Here is a 16,534-nt window from a genome sequence, read left to right as displayed (position 1 = left end):
AAGGCGCTTATAAATAAAATGTATTATTATTATTATTATTATTAAGTCCGGGACAGGCACGGGCGCACGTGCACGCACACGCACACAAACACACACACACACACACACACACACACACACACACACTCGTGGTTATACAAGTAACGACAAGCTCTATAGATCACAGCAGCCCCGCTGCAAATACGTTTATTTATTTATTTGTTTGTCCGATCGGATTACATCCTCGTCTTGGCATGTACATCTACGCAGGGAAAAGGGAGGGGGATATGTGAATATGCAAATCCACAGGTTACGAACTGGGAGTATGCAGGAGTCGAATGTTGTTTTTAGTTGTAATATCACCAATCACCACTGGGAGGTAGACGTGTCTTTTTTTTTTCTTCACTGCCCTATTCTCCAGAGTAGGCCGAATATTTTTTGGGCAGATTTGGACTGACATTCAGGGCAAACACAGTACCTCAATAATATTTAAATTTCGAGCCAGTTGATTTTTGTACTTGCACATAATGTTGGGTTCTTGTTCAATAGTTTTGTGCCATCTTTGAATGGCACAAAACTATTCTTTTCCTTGCACCGGAAGTCAAAATTACAGGATGTGGTTATTTTTGCTTCAAGCCCTTTGTTGTTGTGTTCGGATAGTGGATCTTTGATACATGCTTTGAACAATGTATTCTCAAAAATGAACCATATATTTTGTCCACTTTTAAAAGAGCATTTTGGTCACAAATCCAGTTCGAAAAGTGCATGGTCCTACTTGGCCCCCACTGATGGAAAATTGTGACCCCCCACCCCCAGCATTGAAATTGCCCATCCCTGTCTTAAGCCAACACCAATGTACTACAGAGCGTGTACGTGACTTTTGTGCTCCAGTAAACTGGCGCTTAAAAAAAAAAAAAGTTTATTCCTTGAAATTCTCTTTCAAGTCTCTTATCGTTCTACATTCATATTTTCCACAACACTGCTATTTTTGCTTGTTAAAAAACAAACAAAAAAATAGTGGTGGATTTTCAGGGGATGGTTACAGATGGATGGTATTTAATCAAATGAATTTCAGATTTGGGATTTTATTTGTCGTGCGAGGTGACCAGTTTACAGCCGGGGAGCGGACGGCTCGTCTGCCGTCGCGCAAACACCGAAAGCTAATTAAACGGCCGTGCTTTTGCATGCTCCGGCGTGTCCAAGTGGTGTTATTATGCAAGCAGTCAGCACATTTCCACTTTTTAATCTTTATTTCTGAGCGCCGATGCTCTGGTCTTGTTCACAGGGGGAAACTGTTGCGCCTGGAGTAAATATATTAAAATTGATCTCCGGCACATTTACAAGGAACCTGCCCAATATGAAAAATATCAACAAAAATATCTCAGACAGTCAGCTAGTAATAAAAAGAAGGTCCTGGTGTGTATTATGAGACCTCCACTGCTTTGACCCCATCAATATTGGATGCATAAAAATCTTGACGATGTGAACTTTTATCCCCATTCCACGTGTGTGGCTTCTTTCTAGGCACTCCTTGAAAATCTGCGTGCTCTGGTTCTAAATGGGGGGGGGGGGGGGTTGCTGACTTTGAAAGCTGCTGAGCTGCGCAGATGAGAGCTCATTCAAATGTCCACTCGCAGCAAAAAAAGGACGAACAGCGGGATCCAAATGGCAATTATGCTGCCAGTCATCTCAGAAGGATATCACGGTGCTCCTCACGTGTATCGTCTCCAGCGATGGGGTGGTCTTCACTTGGTAGGCTCAGGTGCGTCCGCTTGGCTCCTCTGGGATGTCGGCCGCTCAACATTTGAAGGAAAATAAAGCTGCTGCAGGCAGCGGCCATCTATCAAGGGCTCTGCTCATAAATGTCAGCTCTGGAGAAATTAAATGGCACCATTTGTCCGTGTTATTGGGCTGGGATGAACCTTTGATTGAGGAGGAATCAAACTGAGCTCCTTGTCCGGCTTAATCATAAAATGCCTGTCGCTGGCTAAGAGGAGACGATGGTGAAAAAAAGAGGTTCATCAAGTCGATGGTTGAGGCTATTCCCAGCCGTCTTCGGACAGGAGGCGGGGGACACCCTGAACTGGTTGCCGGGCAATCGCGGGACACGCATGCACAATCACTCACGCTCACAATCACTAAGCCGCGCAGGCACGGGGAGAACATGCAAACTCCACACGGGAAGGCCGCAGCCGGAATCGAACCCGGCACCTCTGCACTGTGAGGTCGACGTGCTAACCAGTCGACCGCCATGCCATAGCTGGATGGATTGTAATTGCTCTTAAATATTAAGTCACCATTCACAAACGCCTGGACCCAGCAGGCGGATAGACAGTCTTGAAACAGTAAAAGCGTCCAAGTTGAACGGATGGTCCAAGGTCGTATCAATGGCTAGAAACTCCACCGAGGCCAAACAATGCTAATTTGGATTCACAGCAATTGCGATATCACATTTACAACACACCGACAGTCAGTTTTCGACAAACTATAGGTAACGTTAATATATTATGAGAACAGTTTTGAAATGAATGTTTTGCAAACGGCTATGAGAGTTTGCGTGTCTACAATTGGTGACGTGAAAATTATAGACTCGCTAATAGCTAACTAGCATGACGGACGTCATTTCGTGTCCGCTCTGACGTTACTTCACACAGAGAAGTAGCGACTCATTTTCAGAGAAATACTTTTACTGTTGTAGCGTACTATATTTTGATTTAGTGTGAGAACACTGACTTGAAGGGAAAGTTTGCGACCACCTACGAGAATTAGCGTGTCGACAATTGGCGGTACAAATACCATAGACCCACAGCTAGCTAACTAGCATCCGTTCATTTCTGCTCTGACATTACCTCACAAAGAGCAGACAAGGAGTGACTCATTTTCTGAAAAATAATGTATCCAACTACATTTTGATTGAGTAGGATAATGCTGTCCCGAAATGAAAATTTGCAACCTGCTTCGAGAGCTAGCGTGTCTACAAGTGGTGATATAAAAACCAACGATTCGCCACTGGCTAACTAGCATGACGAACAGCAGTTCCTTTCCACTCTGATGTTACTAGCAGAGAAGCAGTTAGTTACTCATTTTCTAAGAAATCAGTACTTTACCAACTATAGCCCACTGTAACCGACTCTATTTTGATTTTAGTTAAAAAAAAATACAATTGTTTATTTATTTTAATCTCCGTTTTATTAACGTGCTTACAGGGCCCGTTCAATGACAACAAGTCATTTACCGGCACGTTTAAAAACGTACAACTTTTAAGATACCCAGCTCTTGGAAAATCCACAGTTTGATCATCCATAAACAAGCCTTATCCACCAAGACAGTGTTCACGTTTCAGTTAATTTAGCGGTACCAGTTAGGAGAGTGTTCGCAGGCCTCAGAACTTCCAAGAGTCCTTCAAAGTACACAGCCACAGGTATGTCATTGACATGAAGGCGCACAGTTAACGGCTTTCCTGCAGCTGTGTAGTGTCCCGGCCGCACAAAGGCGGTGACAACCAGCGATGTCTCCGCCATGCAACATCCACCACAAAGACCGCTCTTGTTTACAAAGCCCGTAAATGTCCATATAAAAGCCGCGACGCAGACAAGCGGACTCTTGTCGGCCGTTGACGACATTTCCAAAAATTCAACATTGGATGACCCGGCAGAAGAGAAGAAGAGATTTGGTCTCATCTCTCCCTTCCTTCGTTCCCCACCCATCGCGCATCAATAAAAGAGCAACGAAATTTCTTTTCATTATGCCCGACGAAGAAAGATACTTTAGTTTCTGTTTGCTCGATTTTCTGTTGCTTGTCAAGGTCAGCTTACAAAAGAAAGACTGCTCTTGTTTTGGTTCTGAATGTGTGGGGATGGATTCTCAGAACAGGGTGGACCTCTTTTACGGGGTACACACAATCATGAAGAAAAAGAGAAAATCACTAAAGAATTTCGGTTTTAGCTGTTGTTCTTTTTTGGGTGATAGGTACAAAAACATTACAGACACGACACCGATGACTTGTTTTTAGCTCACTGGCTTTACATCTGTTGCGCCCATTGTTCTCTCATCTTTATGTTGCCTAAGTCTGGTTCAGTTGGTTGCCTTCTAAATAATGACGCTTACGATCCGAAATAACGACAGGCTCAATATGCTCAAAGTGCATCGAGACAACTTGAGATACGCGATATAAATAACTTGATTCAGCAAATAAATGAAAGTAGGCCTGGCGTCCTTAAATTCTTTTGGAAAGTTTGACCACCGCTGACCTCCACAGAAACAAAATAGAACCGGCACACTTTTTACACCTTCTGGCCCGGACGCACCCAAATGAATACAGCTTCTGCTTAAGCAAACCAGCAGGAATACGCATAGAAATCAACATAAATACATACATAAATACGCCCGCTGTTTCCTAGATAGCGGTGGGAGTCAGTTCCACAAAGCATGGCAAACAATAGCAAAAGAGCAAATAGGTGCTCAATGCAACCAGGTGGCGCACCTGCGTGCGTAAAGAAGACACACAGGGTGCGTCACATGTCACGCTGTGAACAATAAGTTGTCTCCCCATCATGTGGCTGGTGGGACCTGAAGTGACACAAAGAGGGTGTGGACGCTTGGGCTACTCACGCTGCTGTTCTCCCCGGTCCAGTGGACCATCGCCTGGTTGTGCGTCGCATCCCCCTTGAGCACGAACGAGCTGCTTTGCAGCGACATTTGTTTTTCCCGGGACAGCGCTCTCCTGAGGCGGAGGGAGCCCTCCGAGCCCTCGGCGCCGCCGGCCGCGTCCTCGCCTTCATCCGCCGGGGAGCCTTCCGCGCGTCCTCCGCGTCCCACGTCTGGCCCGCGGTGGTCCCCGACGCGCCCGCGGTCACGGCGCGCGGCTCCCGGCATCGCGGTCACCGCCGAGACGGTCAAGAGCAAGACGCAGAGGCGCGCGGAGGCGGGGAGCGCTGCTTTGGCCATGCTTCGGGGCCGGAGACAGAGCAGGAGACTGAAGGAAGATGGATAGGTGTGTACTGTGTGCTAAGCGAGGGAGTGTGAGAGGGAGGCGGGGCGGGGGGTGGGGGGGGTGGAGATAGTGGGAACAACGTGGACGCTCTCCGTGCCAAACTGGAACTCAAGGCGGCGCACTGGCGCCACCTGCTGCTCGCAGCCCCGCGAACCATCACTGAATCAACTCGACACAATCAGCCGCGTGATTTATTCCGGAAAAAATATGGAACACAGTAGCTAAAGCGCAGAGCGCACTCACCTGTAGTTTCTTTACTTCTTTTTTTTTTAACACACAAAGCATAATACTGACCAATTCAGTGTGACTTTATACTTGCAATATCAGGATGGACCCTTTGGATTGGATTGGATTGGATACAATTTTATTGTCAAATTTAATCTGTGCTGTATGTTACACATACAGCACAGATTAAATTTCTTCCCTCTCAACATAAAACAAGAAACAAGAGGAGCCGCTGCGGGTGTCCGCGCCGCCATCAAAAGAAAAGTTAACAGAATCCATTATTTTCGCGGGGTTATCTGTCTTTTTTAAAGGGACACTGTGTACTTTTATTTTTTTGCTTTTTCACTCTTCATAATTTTCAAAATCTCACTTTAGCTTTAACCTGGAACCAGAAATGATATAAATCATTTTATTCAAAAAAAATAATAATGATGTCTGCTTTTGCATTTGAACTCTTTATAAAATAAAAGTGATTTCCAACCATTTCAGAAGCGGTGAAATAGAAGATTTGTAGATCTGACATTTTTCATTTTGTAACAGCGGGTTCTTATCCGCTGCCCAGCAAGGAGGAAGAGCAGCAGTATTCATATTTGATGAAGGTGAGATCCAGTTAATATTTGAGGAGCCATCGTCACTTTTTTCAGTCATTCTTTGATACGATTTGGTCTCTCTTCACCTTGACGCAGCATGTCACTTTTTTTTTTGGAATGAATTCATAATTTAGCAGAACACCAAACTCAATGATATGGAATAGTGCAAGCCAGCGCGACTAACATGGGTCAAGATCAATAATGTAACCCTGGCTTGAACAGATCACAGATCATGATTATGTGACACAGGTGATTGTTTTGCATTTATCGCTCCTTTTAAATTATATTTAGGAGACGGCGTAGCTAAGTGGGAAGACGAATTAATGGATGTTCCGCAATGATAATGAGGTGGGCGACTCTCCTCACTCCTTGAAGTCGTTCCCGTCCCCTGACTGATGCTGAGCACTTAAGAATCTCCGCCTCGGCTGTCACGTCGTGTCACCCGGAATTATAAGTGATGTGTTTAATGACTCACCTCGCCCACGGGACCCGCAGCAAGGCCACAGAGCACACAGTTGCTGCTCCTCGATAGGCTTGACTGATAAAGTGGCCTGAAAGAGAGAAAACAATGACATGCAGAAAACAAGTGCTTTGGCATCATTTTATCAGGCATGTTGACGCTCAGGAACGATGTTGCGGTAAGGAGTGGAGCTTCTATTGGACACAAGGCCCTACCTGATATAAAAGTAGTGCTTTGGCATCACCTGAAGACATCTACGGGCCATTATACACCTTTTGAGTGGGTCACATTGATGACTCAATGTGAAATTTGGGCCTGTTCAGTTGAATGCAAAGATGATAGAGTTGCTGGAATTAAAGATCACAGCACCATCTAGTGGAGGATGATTTCATTATTATGCCTGTCACGATGCGTGGCCGTCCGGACAGACAAAAGCCAAATTAAGAGATATTTCACAGATAAACATACTAATTTTACAATTATTGAGCGACGCAACCCTCATATTCTCTATGACAACGATTCATTTCTACCACCGCATTTTCGATTGAGCGTCAGCTCTTTACAATTACAGTTTATCCAGAAATTGCATTCCCTAGTTCAATAAACTTTTTTCAAGGGATAGGGGGACGGACAAAGAAAAGATATATGGTTTAATCCTAGCTCTTGGTTTTAAAACAAATTTTATTTTAACTTGCTTGAGTATTGTATGTAATGGACAGCGATTGCTTCGTGCGCTTTCGTACTTTTTTTTGGAACTTGTAAATAAGCAGTCAAATCCGTCCTTGTTATTTTTACCAGTGAACTATTGCACTTCTACTCATATATAGTGTGCTTTCGCAATTATTTTGCATCCTTTGTAGGTAAAAATAACATAAAAATGTCAAGAGTATGCCCTATTTGTGACAGAATTAAGAATTTAATACCAATATTGGTTATTTCACGACATAATTTGCACCCACAACTAACCTGCGTCCATTGTTTAACTGTCCTTGATCACGTGTGCTGGGTTTCACGTTTGCCCAGCGCAACCAAACTACATCCTGTTTGTCATAACCTTTTCCAAGTACGATTGGTCAGAAAATATAGGTCCCGCCTCTTCTCTCACCCGAATGGTTAGCGCTGACCACCGCGGCCATCAGTTTCTGGTGTCCTGTAAAGCGTGTGTCCCAAGGAGGCTTCTTGTTTGCCCAATTAAGTAGGAAAATGGCGAATTTGTGCATACGGAGCCTCTCACTCGGAGCTTTGCGCAACGTTGTAAGGTTAGCAACATTTCAATTTGACTTTAAAACGATGTCGATGTGTTCGGTGCATAAATAGCGTCTGAACGTTAGCATCGCGAGAGAGCATGATGACATAATTGGGCACACTGGGATCAACATGCTGTTGTTATATATGTAGGAGAACCGTATATTAGCTCAGTTGGTCAAATTAAAGCTGGAATAAAATTAAATAAATTTGGCCTGTGTAGTTATATAGGTTCGTCGAAGGAACACTTCTCGGACGCCCCGGTAAAGACGTCATTGCCCGACGCATAAGTACGTCAACTGGTTGACTTCCAGTAATAAACACTGTTGTAATATTGTTTTGAAAGTGCATTAAAAAAAATACAAAACATCACATTTATTTATGTTAACAATTTTTATAACGGCGCAATACATCATCTGCAATGAACCAACACGTCTGGTATTTCATTTTGTATCTAGATTATCACCACGGCAGTTATGCACAGCCACCCAGCAGAAGAATGGACACGGTTCAGAGGAGGCGTCTGCTGAACAGAGCGCGGCAGAGAAATTCCAGGCCGAGAAGATGCAGCTGGAGGAGCAGCTCAAAGAGATGACTGTAAGTCGCACGCCTTCCGGCATAACTGTCGGCCCAGAAAAACCTTGTCTGACCTTTGTCACTCCACAGGACAAATACAAGCGAGCCTTGGCGGACACGGAGAACCTGCGTACAAGAAGTCAGAGGATGATTCAGGAAGCTAAATTATACGGTAAACGCAGCTCCAAGTGTCACTCTTGTGAAAGCGCTGTATAAATAAAGATGTCATGTTTTGTATTTAATGTTATATTTTGCGGGTCATCAATCTTTAAAGGCGGCCCGGTAGTCCAGTGGTTAGCACGTTGGCTTCACAGTGCAGAGGTACCGGGTTCGATTCCAGCTCCGGCCTCCCTGTGTGGAGTTTGCATGTTCTCCCCGGGCCTGCGTGGGTTTTCTCCGGGTGCTCCGGTTTCCTCCCACATTCCAAAAACATGCATGTCAGGCTGGTTGGACGCTCTAAATTGTCCCTAGGTGTGAGTGTGGGCATGGATGGTTGTTCGTCTCTGTGTGCCCTGCGATTGGCTGGCAACTGATCCAGGGTGTCCCCCGCCTACTGCCCGGAGATGGCTGGGATAGGCTCTAGCACCCCCCGCGACCCTAGTGAGGATCAAGCGGTTCGTAAAATGGATGGATGGATCAATCTTTAACTAATTACTGCGCCACCAGGTATCCAGGGCTTCTGCGAGGACCTGCTAGAGGTGGCCGACATTTTAGAAAAGGCCAAGGAAAGCGTACCCGAGGGGGAAGTGACGAGCCAGAACCCTCACTTGAAGAACCTCTACGACGGACTGGTGATGACGGAGGTCCAGATCCAGAAGGTGTTCGCCAAACATAGCCTGGTCAAGCTTAACCCGTACGGCCTCAAGTTTGACCCGTACGAGCACGAGGCACTCTTCCACGCCCCCGCTGAGGGGAAAGAGCCCGGCACCGTCACCGCTGTAACCAAAGTGGGCTACAAGCTTCACGGGCGCACCCTTAGGCCGGCGTTGGTCGGCGTGGCCAAAGCCTCCTAAGAAAGCAGAGGACCACGTGGACATTTGGCGTGCTTGCCCTCACTGGACTGAACGTCACAATAAACTGACCCTGACTTTGCCCTCAGTCCCTTCTTGGAATTTATTCATGCGTTGGCAGGACCAATTAGAACGCAGGTGTCACCAGCCACAAAAATATGAATAAAATCATAATAAAAGGTACCTCACTGAGCGGCGAATGCTTGCGAGTATTTGCAAAACATAGTGACTGCTTTTTTTCGTCAGGGTTTGTTGAAGGTTACATTAAGTGGCAAAGACATTTGCAAACGGTTTCACTTGTCACAAAGGGGTTTTCCTTTCAACATTTTCCAAATTTATTGGCGACAATAAAAAACTATAACCCTAACCACCTGAAGTGAAAATGAAAGAGAAAGCACAATTGCGAGGTGTGTATTTTTTGAGCAACTTTGCCTTGGAGATGCCCCTACTAGCTTAATGCTAACAAATGGAAAATCCATCCGTGTACTTACAATTAGCATCGATGACTTAATGCAACAGATATGACAAATGGTGAAAAACACATGTGGACAGACGTCACAACACTCAACACACGTACATTCTTTACCCCCCCCCCCCCAAATAAAAGTAAAACAAAAATAACCGAATGCAGTTTAGAGTCATTGAAAGTAAAATTTGCGTGACTATTCCACTGCCCCTTGTGGCCAAGTTGGGCACAACAAGAGCAGCTTCCATCCATTTTCCGAACCGGTTGATCCTCACTAGGGTCGCGGGGGGTGCTGGAGCCTATCCCAGCTGTCATCGGGCAGTAGGCGGGGGACACCCTGAATCGGTTGCCAGCCAATCGCAGGGCACACAGAGACAAACAACCATCCACGCTCACATTCACACCTAGGGACAATTCAGAGCGGTCAATCAGCCTGCCATGCATGTTTTTGGAATGTGGGAGGAAACCGGAGTACCCGGAGAAAACCCACGCAGGCCCGGGGAGAACATGCAAACTCCACACAGGGAGGCCGGAGCTGGAATTGAACCCGGTACCTCTGCACTGTGAAGTCGACGTGCTAACCACTGGACTACCGGGCCGCACAAGAGCAGCACACTGAATTAAATGGAAGCATTAAGTCATGATGCACAACCTGTGTACTTTACATGATATTTAATTAGGCCATTGCCATTTTTATAAGAAGTACAATATTAGAAAGTGCTAGTTTGCTTATTTAAAAAAAAAAAGAAAAACTGTTTTTGGTGGGGAGGCTGGGACAGATGGCATTTCCAGTCATCAATTCAATCAAATGACTTTAACAGTCCTTCATGTTGGAGTTTCCATGTTTAATACATGTCCATACATACCAAGAGAGCAAAGCCCGCAGCTTCATCTGTGCAATACAAAAATCTTTTTTTTTTTTTAACTTACAAAAGCTGTTACAAAAAATAATTCCAGGATGGAAAATACTGTACAGGTCACCAGTACCTTTTCACCAGGTCACCTTTTTCCATTTATACATCATTTACAAAGGGTCAGACTACTTTTGCAAGACAGGAAGAAAATACCGTCAGGCAAAACGTCTGAGAAGTGTTTCACTTCATAATCCTCAATTGTTTTCATTTACTCATGACTGGTAAAAATTCTGGGAATTTTCCAACCCTATCAACAGACCGAAAATACTGACAATTCATCCTGCCCTTTGCAAACAGCAAAACATGGCTCTTTTGTCCTTAGTCCTGATATGCAAATACAGTAAACCCACACTGTATCGGTGTTTTTACATGACCCATCCATTATCTGAATCGCTTTCCGTTTTGGCACAACACCCGCAAGTCCTAATTTGGAATCGCGAGCTGTTGGCGTAGTACCACTTTGTGCCACAACATTCCAAGGTAGCACTGAGCTTGACTGGATGAAATGCAACTTAAGAGCAATAAGAAGATGCAGAGGAGGTCCCTGTGCATGAGTCCCAATTAGGGCCCGAGCAATTGATCAGCCGAATTAAAATAGGCCAAGTTCTTCTTTTTCATACATGAACACATGACAACATAAGACAAGTATTCACTGACCAGGAAAAAAAAAATCTGATGTTTCTCTCCGTTGTAAAATTAATCAAACACTAAAGGCCAAAGTATTGTAAAGCAGTGACATTTTCTACCTGCAATTCATATAGTTAATATTGTAAGCCTTAAGGCACCCAAAAGGAAATTATTATATTCATTTTTTTTATTAATCGGCCAATAATAATCCATTAATGGAATTCTGTTCTGTCAAATATCGGAATAGACACTGAGCTTAATTCTTATTGGTCAGGCCCTCATGAAGTTAACAAATTTACAATAACTGCAACCATCCATGCTAATTTCATTAGCCTGCCTATGGGGTTTCACATTATATATTAGCATTAACCTAGTGGACTATTTATTACAGTCTATGGTTTGGTTGAACATTTTGGTGTTTACATACTGTAAATCTCCTAAAATACTGACCTTGGTCATTTTATCCCAGAAAACAGTAAAGATTGAAGCAAATTCTGATTATACTTATGAGTAATTTCATTTCAGGGGAACAACTGAATGATCTGTTCTGATTTTAGTGGAGGTGGCCAGCAACCTGAGATGTTTAGGGCTTTTTTTTTTGGTGGTCAAAATGTGACTTACTGCTGACCGTTTGCAATGTAATACTAGTGGATTTTAATGAGTTAACTAAATATGTTTTTTTTAAGTCATATAATTTTGATTCTCCTCTATTGCAGGTAGTTCCAGAACACATTGTTTCACTGTACTCTCAATTTTCTTATGCTCTATGTGCCCCCACTCGTCAAAACACAGTATTTGTATTAATACTGTGTTTGTGGAATATGAATAAAGCAGCAAAAAAATAAAATAAGACAAATCCTGGTTCTATCCATCACTGGGGACCATTTTGTGCTCGACTGCCACCTACTGGCAAATGAAACTGACATCACAATGCCCACGGGCTCATCTTTTCCTTTGACTGCAAGTGGTTATACGAAATTCTCCCGTTTCTTAGCAGCGCAAAACTGTGGGGAAAAAGTGTCAATATTCTGATGAAACATATCCCGATTTTTGGTGAGTGCGGCTGGAACGCAACCCTCGTGACCAACGAGGGACGGTTCACTGTATTTCTTGGCCAGCGAGGGCTGCCGCTGGACACATTCACAATGTCACCATGACGGTGCGAGTCAGTAGTTTGGTCTTTCCCTGTGTCGGGTCTAAACAGCGTCCCTGGATATCCAGCCGCTTTCAGTGAGGAAGGTGACGATACGTTTCCTGAGGACTTTGTCCAGGTAGCTGGGTAGCCGGCTCTTGGAGGGGACGCCCTGTCTCTTCTGCAGGTGGTCCTTAATGATGATGGTTTTGACTGTCAGGTAGCGCGCCGGGCTCAGGTTGAGGGAGTTACACAGCACCTTCTCGCGGTCCGACAGCAGCTCAAAGCCGGTCAGGTTCTCGATGGATGCGAACTCGCCCTCTTTGGCTTCCTCCTTGACGGCGCAGCCCGCCCCGAGCCCGCCGAGCACGCCTCCACCCACTCCTCCGCCCGGCGCCGTCCCGGTGCCGAGCCCTCCGCCGCCGCGTTTGGAGACGACCACGCTCTTGTTCTCCTTGCGTTTCTCCCGTTTGTGGCGGGCCGCCTCGTATTCAGCCGCCTCATCCAGGCGAGCGATGCCGTTGCGGCGGCAGCGCTGCAGTTCCCTCACTTTGGCCCTGAGCATGCGCTCTTTGTGCATATTCTCAAAGAGCTCCTCGACTTCTCGGTGGGCCATAAATTGGCAGAGCCCCCGCAGGCGCACCCGTTGCTCCTTCTCCTCCTTGTTGATCTTCCTTTTCGGCGTGGTGGGAACCGGCGGGCACGTTCCCGCTGCCGTCGCCGAACCCGGGGTCATCGCGCCGACTCCCGCTCCAACCGCGCCACCCACGACTCCCGGCGACTTATCCCTGTCCCGCATCTCTTTCTTGTCCCGGCCCAGGAAAACGGGCACGAGGCTGTAATCTCGAGCGATGTTCTTCCGCCGCTGCCGCTCGCGCAGTTTGCGCACGTACATGTCCACGTGGGCGCGCTTCATCTCGATCTCCACGTCCTCGTCGTCGTAGTTGACCGAGAGGCCGCTGATGAGCTTCTCGGCGTCCTGGTCGTATTCGATTTCGTAGTCGTCGCGCAGCGGCATGTAGCCCAGCTGCTGCTGCTCGGCCAGGCTGATGTCCAGAGGCGGGAGCGGGACGGTGAGGCTGGGCGACAGCGCCCCCCCGCCGGGGCACGTGTGGTCCGTCACCCGGTTGGGAATGCTGTCTGGGATGCAGGCCTTTCCCAGGTTGCCGTGGATGTACATGGTCACGTAGTGGTCCATGACTTCCTGGGGTGTGCGGCCGGCTCCGACGTGAGCGGCCATGTCCTCCTAAACAATTTTTAAAAAACACAGGTGGCAAAAAATATTCCCACTGCGTTCTGGAAGGAAGGATACTTAAGACTCTCTATTAAAAACAAAAGACTCTTGCAAAAGTCAAAATATTGATTCAGCTTCTCTTAACTTGAGGTCAAGTAGTTGTTTGGAGGTTTATAATTCAAACATCTATGCTAATGTCCATTAGCTTATGTTAGCGTTTCGTTAATGGACGTACATTATTGATTGGTGAAACATTTTTGGTGTTTACATATACAACATTTCATTCTCTTTTGCTTTATGAGTCAGTTTTACAGTCAACTTCATCCGGGACCATCAAAGCTCTTAATGAAATAATTGTTCAATAATAATTGATAAAGTTATACTTTGAAAAAAATGAAACATTTTTGCAATCTTTCCAAGATTACCCAGCTTCACCTCCAATGGAATTTACTGCACCGTTTCAACCCTCACCTGAGAGGAAAAAGCCCGCTAAAAGTCAAAAAATATTGATAGGGTACAAATCAAGACCTTCACATTTTTTTTCCAGGAAATGTAATCTCTCACATGTTCTCCAAAACCTATACAAATTTAAGATATGTAATTTTGGGGGGTTTGGCAGGAATAAGGAATCACAGTATCCATACCCTCAGATTGCAATGGATATTCAATGAATATTTAAGGGAGGTATACTTTGACTCCTAATTGCTGCTAAACACATTTGATATGTTTTGGAGAAGATGTGAGAGATGACATTTTATGAAAAAGAACATTCAGGTCAAATGATCCACAATTTCAAGGTGAAATTATTGGTCAAAAAGACAAGGTACTAAAATATGCACCAATCTTCTGTGATTGCAGATTTGTTGAATTCCCTTTGCAACAATACCTGTTTTACGCAGTAGTTCCTGACGCCCATTTTTTGCTGGACTAATTAAAATTTGGTGGGCCATAGCTCCCAAACTCCTGCTCCGATTGACCAAATATTTGCGTTTTGTGGTCTGCCATCACTATCAACGAGTACAGCAAGTTTCATTAAAAGCATAGAATGACCGTCGCACTTGACGACACTTTAGCATCTGTGCGTTTTTACTTCCACTTGAGCGTTGAATCAGTACTTCTATTTTACACAGGTACTTCGACGTAAATACAGAGTGTCGAGTACGTTTGCTCCCTCGGCAGGCATGTTACAAAACGTCTGTGAAGTGCAAAAACTTCGTACCCAGTTTCCAAAGCCGTACTGCTCGATGGCATCTAGGAGCGACTGCTCTTCCCTGCTTGTCCATCCTCCCTCCGCTTCGGGACCCCAGAGGGAGAAGCGACCGCCGTCGACCTGCTGGTAGCCGTGCCATCTCCGGTGGTTGCCGATTTCTGCGCCCGCTGAGAAGCACTCGGGACACAGCTCGATATCGGGACAGTCGGTGCAGCGAAGCCGGAGATTGGTCACGTCTGCCAGGCAGTTCACGCAGTACTTCTTCCCTAGGTCGGCCATGTTGGCTGGCTCTCGCTCCTTGTTGTTGGAGGCAGAACACACGCGCATGCGTACTGACGTGCGAACGCGAGCGCCGCTTTGAAATGCCAACGGCACCCTCTACAGGACGAGACCTGCAGAAATTGCGCAAAATGCGCATGCGCAATATACCTCTGCACAAAGAGGCAATGAAACATCAACACATTTGCTTTTTCAACATTCCGGTTAGTACGGAAAAAGACCAAAATAACATCTGTTTACGTCATTAAAAAGCAGGAAAAGTACACAGATAGTGAATGGATGTTTATAGTTACGCGTCTAGTGCAAACAAATTGCTTTTTTTCACTTTTCCTTGGCAACACAACACTGGTCAATGAAAAATTTAATCCAAGATGGCTGGATATGTCCTGAAACGTATTTTTGATGCTAATTTAAAAAATGTCTTTACTTTCTAGCACAGGGGTGGGCAAACTTTTTGGCTCGGGGGCCGCATTGACTTTTAAAATTTGACAGAAGGGCCAGGTCAGCACGAGCTATGGTACATTTAAAAAAACTGCATTTGTTGACAGTCCATATCAAACATCAACAGAACAAAAGCATGAAAGTACGGTATTAACATACTTTTTTTAAATGACAAAAGTGTTGTTGATGACCTATTTTAGCCTGTGCATCGCTGCAGATGGGTTGTGATCAGACCAGTAGAAGTAGAGCGATACAGAGGTACTAGGTGGTCGAAAAGATTGCCCCCCCCCCGTGTTAGCACATTGAGTTTTTGAGATATTTTTGTTTTTACGTTTAACCGATAAAAGCTTGCACAATACGGATGTTACCATTGCAATTTAAATTACGGTTCAGAAAAAGAAGTCCGGGCGGCCCGGTAGTCCAGTGGTTAGCACGTCGGCTTCACAGTGCAGAGGTACCGGGTTCGATTCCAGCTCCGGCCTCCCTGTGTGGAGTTTGCATGTTCTCCCCGGGCCTGCGTGGGTTTTCTCCGGGTGCTCTGGTTTCCTCCCACATTCCAAAAACATGCATAGCAGGCTGATTGGACGCTCTAAATTGTCCCTAGGTGTGAGTGTGGGCGTGGATGGTTGTTCGTCTCTGTGTGCCCTGCGATTGGCTGGCAACTGATTCAGGGTGTCCCCCGCCTACTGCCCGGAGATGGCTGGGATGGGCTCCAGCACCCCCCGCGACCCTAGTGAGGATCAAGCGGTTCGGAAAATGGATGAAAAAGAAATCCAGCAGTTGCTGAACCTGTAATCCTTCGTTCATGACTATGATTATTTCACATATTGTTATCATTATGAAAACCTGATGTTCTTGAGAAAAAAAAATGAGGGCAGATTTGACTAATCATGGCTCAGGCTTTGTAATGTCATTTTCAGTCGTCAGCAAGGGGTAAAATGCCTTTTTCCATCCATTTTCCAATCCAGTTATCGTCACCGGTGTCGCGGGCGTGCTGGAGCCCATCCCAGCGGTCTTCGGGCAGTCGGCGGGGGACACCCTCAACATGCAAACTCTACAAAGGAAGGCCAGAGCCAGAATCGAAACTTGCACCTCCGCATTGTGAGACAGAAGTGCTAAACTGTCACCACCGTGCTACCCCGCCCCAGGATGC

At 45.7% G+C, this 16,534-nt stretch overlaps 3 protein-coding genes across 7 annotated transcripts in view; 1 reads left to right on the top strand and 2 right to left on the bottom strand.

The window, feature by feature from the left end:
* The window catches only part of sorcs2 (sortilin-related VPS10 domain containing receptor 2), an 89,721-nt gene extending 82,485 nt beyond the window's left edge, over positions 1-7,236 (bottom strand). For all 5 annotated transcript variants that reach the window (XM_086105223.1, XM_086105224.1, XM_086105227.1 and 2 more), the window contains exons 1-3: positions 7,214-7,236; positions 6,263-6,338; positions 4,591-4,954 (exon numbers count right to left, since the gene is read on the bottom strand). In XM_086105223.1, the coding sequence (XP_085961349.1) occupies positions 4,591-4,954; positions 6,263-6,338; positions 7,214-7,223 (450 nt within the window). In that variant the 5' untranslated portion in view covers positions 7,224-7,236. The remainder of the gene's footprint in view (positions 1-4,590; positions 4,955-6,262; positions 6,339-7,213) is intronic.
* Positions 7,237-7,369: 133 nt separating this feature from the next.
* On the top strand, positions 7,370-9,270 carry grpel1 (GrpE-like 1, mitochondrial). The gene is made up of 4 exons (XM_086105222.1): positions 7,370-7,506; positions 7,951-8,089; positions 8,159-8,240; positions 8,735-9,270. Exons 1-4 carry the CDS (start codon positions 7,451-7,453, stop codon positions 9,079-9,081), a joined length of 624 nt encoding a protein of 207 aa, XP_085961348.1. The 5' UTR covers positions 7,370-7,450; the 3' UTR covers positions 9,082-9,270.
* A 1,104-nt stretch (positions 9,271-10,374) lies between these two features.
* On the bottom strand, positions 10,375-16,259 carry tada2b (transcriptional adaptor 2B). Its single transcript, XM_086105221.1, has 2 exons — positions 14,671-16,259; positions 10,375-13,463 (listed from the first exon to the last, which is right to left on the bottom strand). The coding sequence occupies exons 1-2, from the start codon at positions 14,986-14,988 to the stop codon at positions 12,282-12,284; spliced, it is 1,500 nt and encodes a 499-aa protein (XP_085961347.1). The 5' UTR covers positions 14,989-16,259; the 3' UTR covers positions 10,375-12,281.
* Positions 16,260-16,534: the final 275 nt, after the last annotated feature.

This window comes from Hippocampus guttulatus, chromosome 2 (assembly GCF_054856545.1).
Source record: "Hippocampus guttulatus isolate MCC_2025c chromosome 2, RoL_Hgut_1.0, whole genome shotgun sequence".
Classification (NCBI taxonomy): domain Eukaryota; kingdom Metazoa; phylum Chordata; class Actinopteri; order Syngnathiformes; family Syngnathidae; genus Hippocampus; species Hippocampus guttulatus.
This window is presented reverse-complemented; position numbering and strand designations above follow the sequence as displayed.

Bases quoted from the DNA above. Each gene is read 5' to 3' on its own strand.
- grpel1 (XM_086105222.1), top strand. From the start codon at position 7,451: ATGGCGAATTTGTGCATACGGAGCCTCTCACTCGGAGCTTTGCGCAAC. The intron at 7,507-7,950 runs GTTAGCAACATT...TTTTGTATCTAG, and splicing joins GCTTTGCGCAACGTTGTAAG to ATTATCACCACGGCAGTTAT. The intron at 8,090-8,158 runs GTAAGTCGCACG...GTCACTCCACAG, and splicing joins AGCAGCTCAAAGAGATGACT to GACAAATACAAGCGAGCCTT.
- tada2b (XM_086105221.1), bottom strand. From the start codon at position 14,988: ATGCGCGTGTGTTCTGCCTCCAACAACAAGGAGCGAGAGCCAGCCAAC. The intron at 13,464-14,670 runs GTACGAAGTTTT...AAAATTGTTTAG, and splicing joins AGTACGGCTTTGGAAACTGG to GAGGACATGGCCGCTCACGT.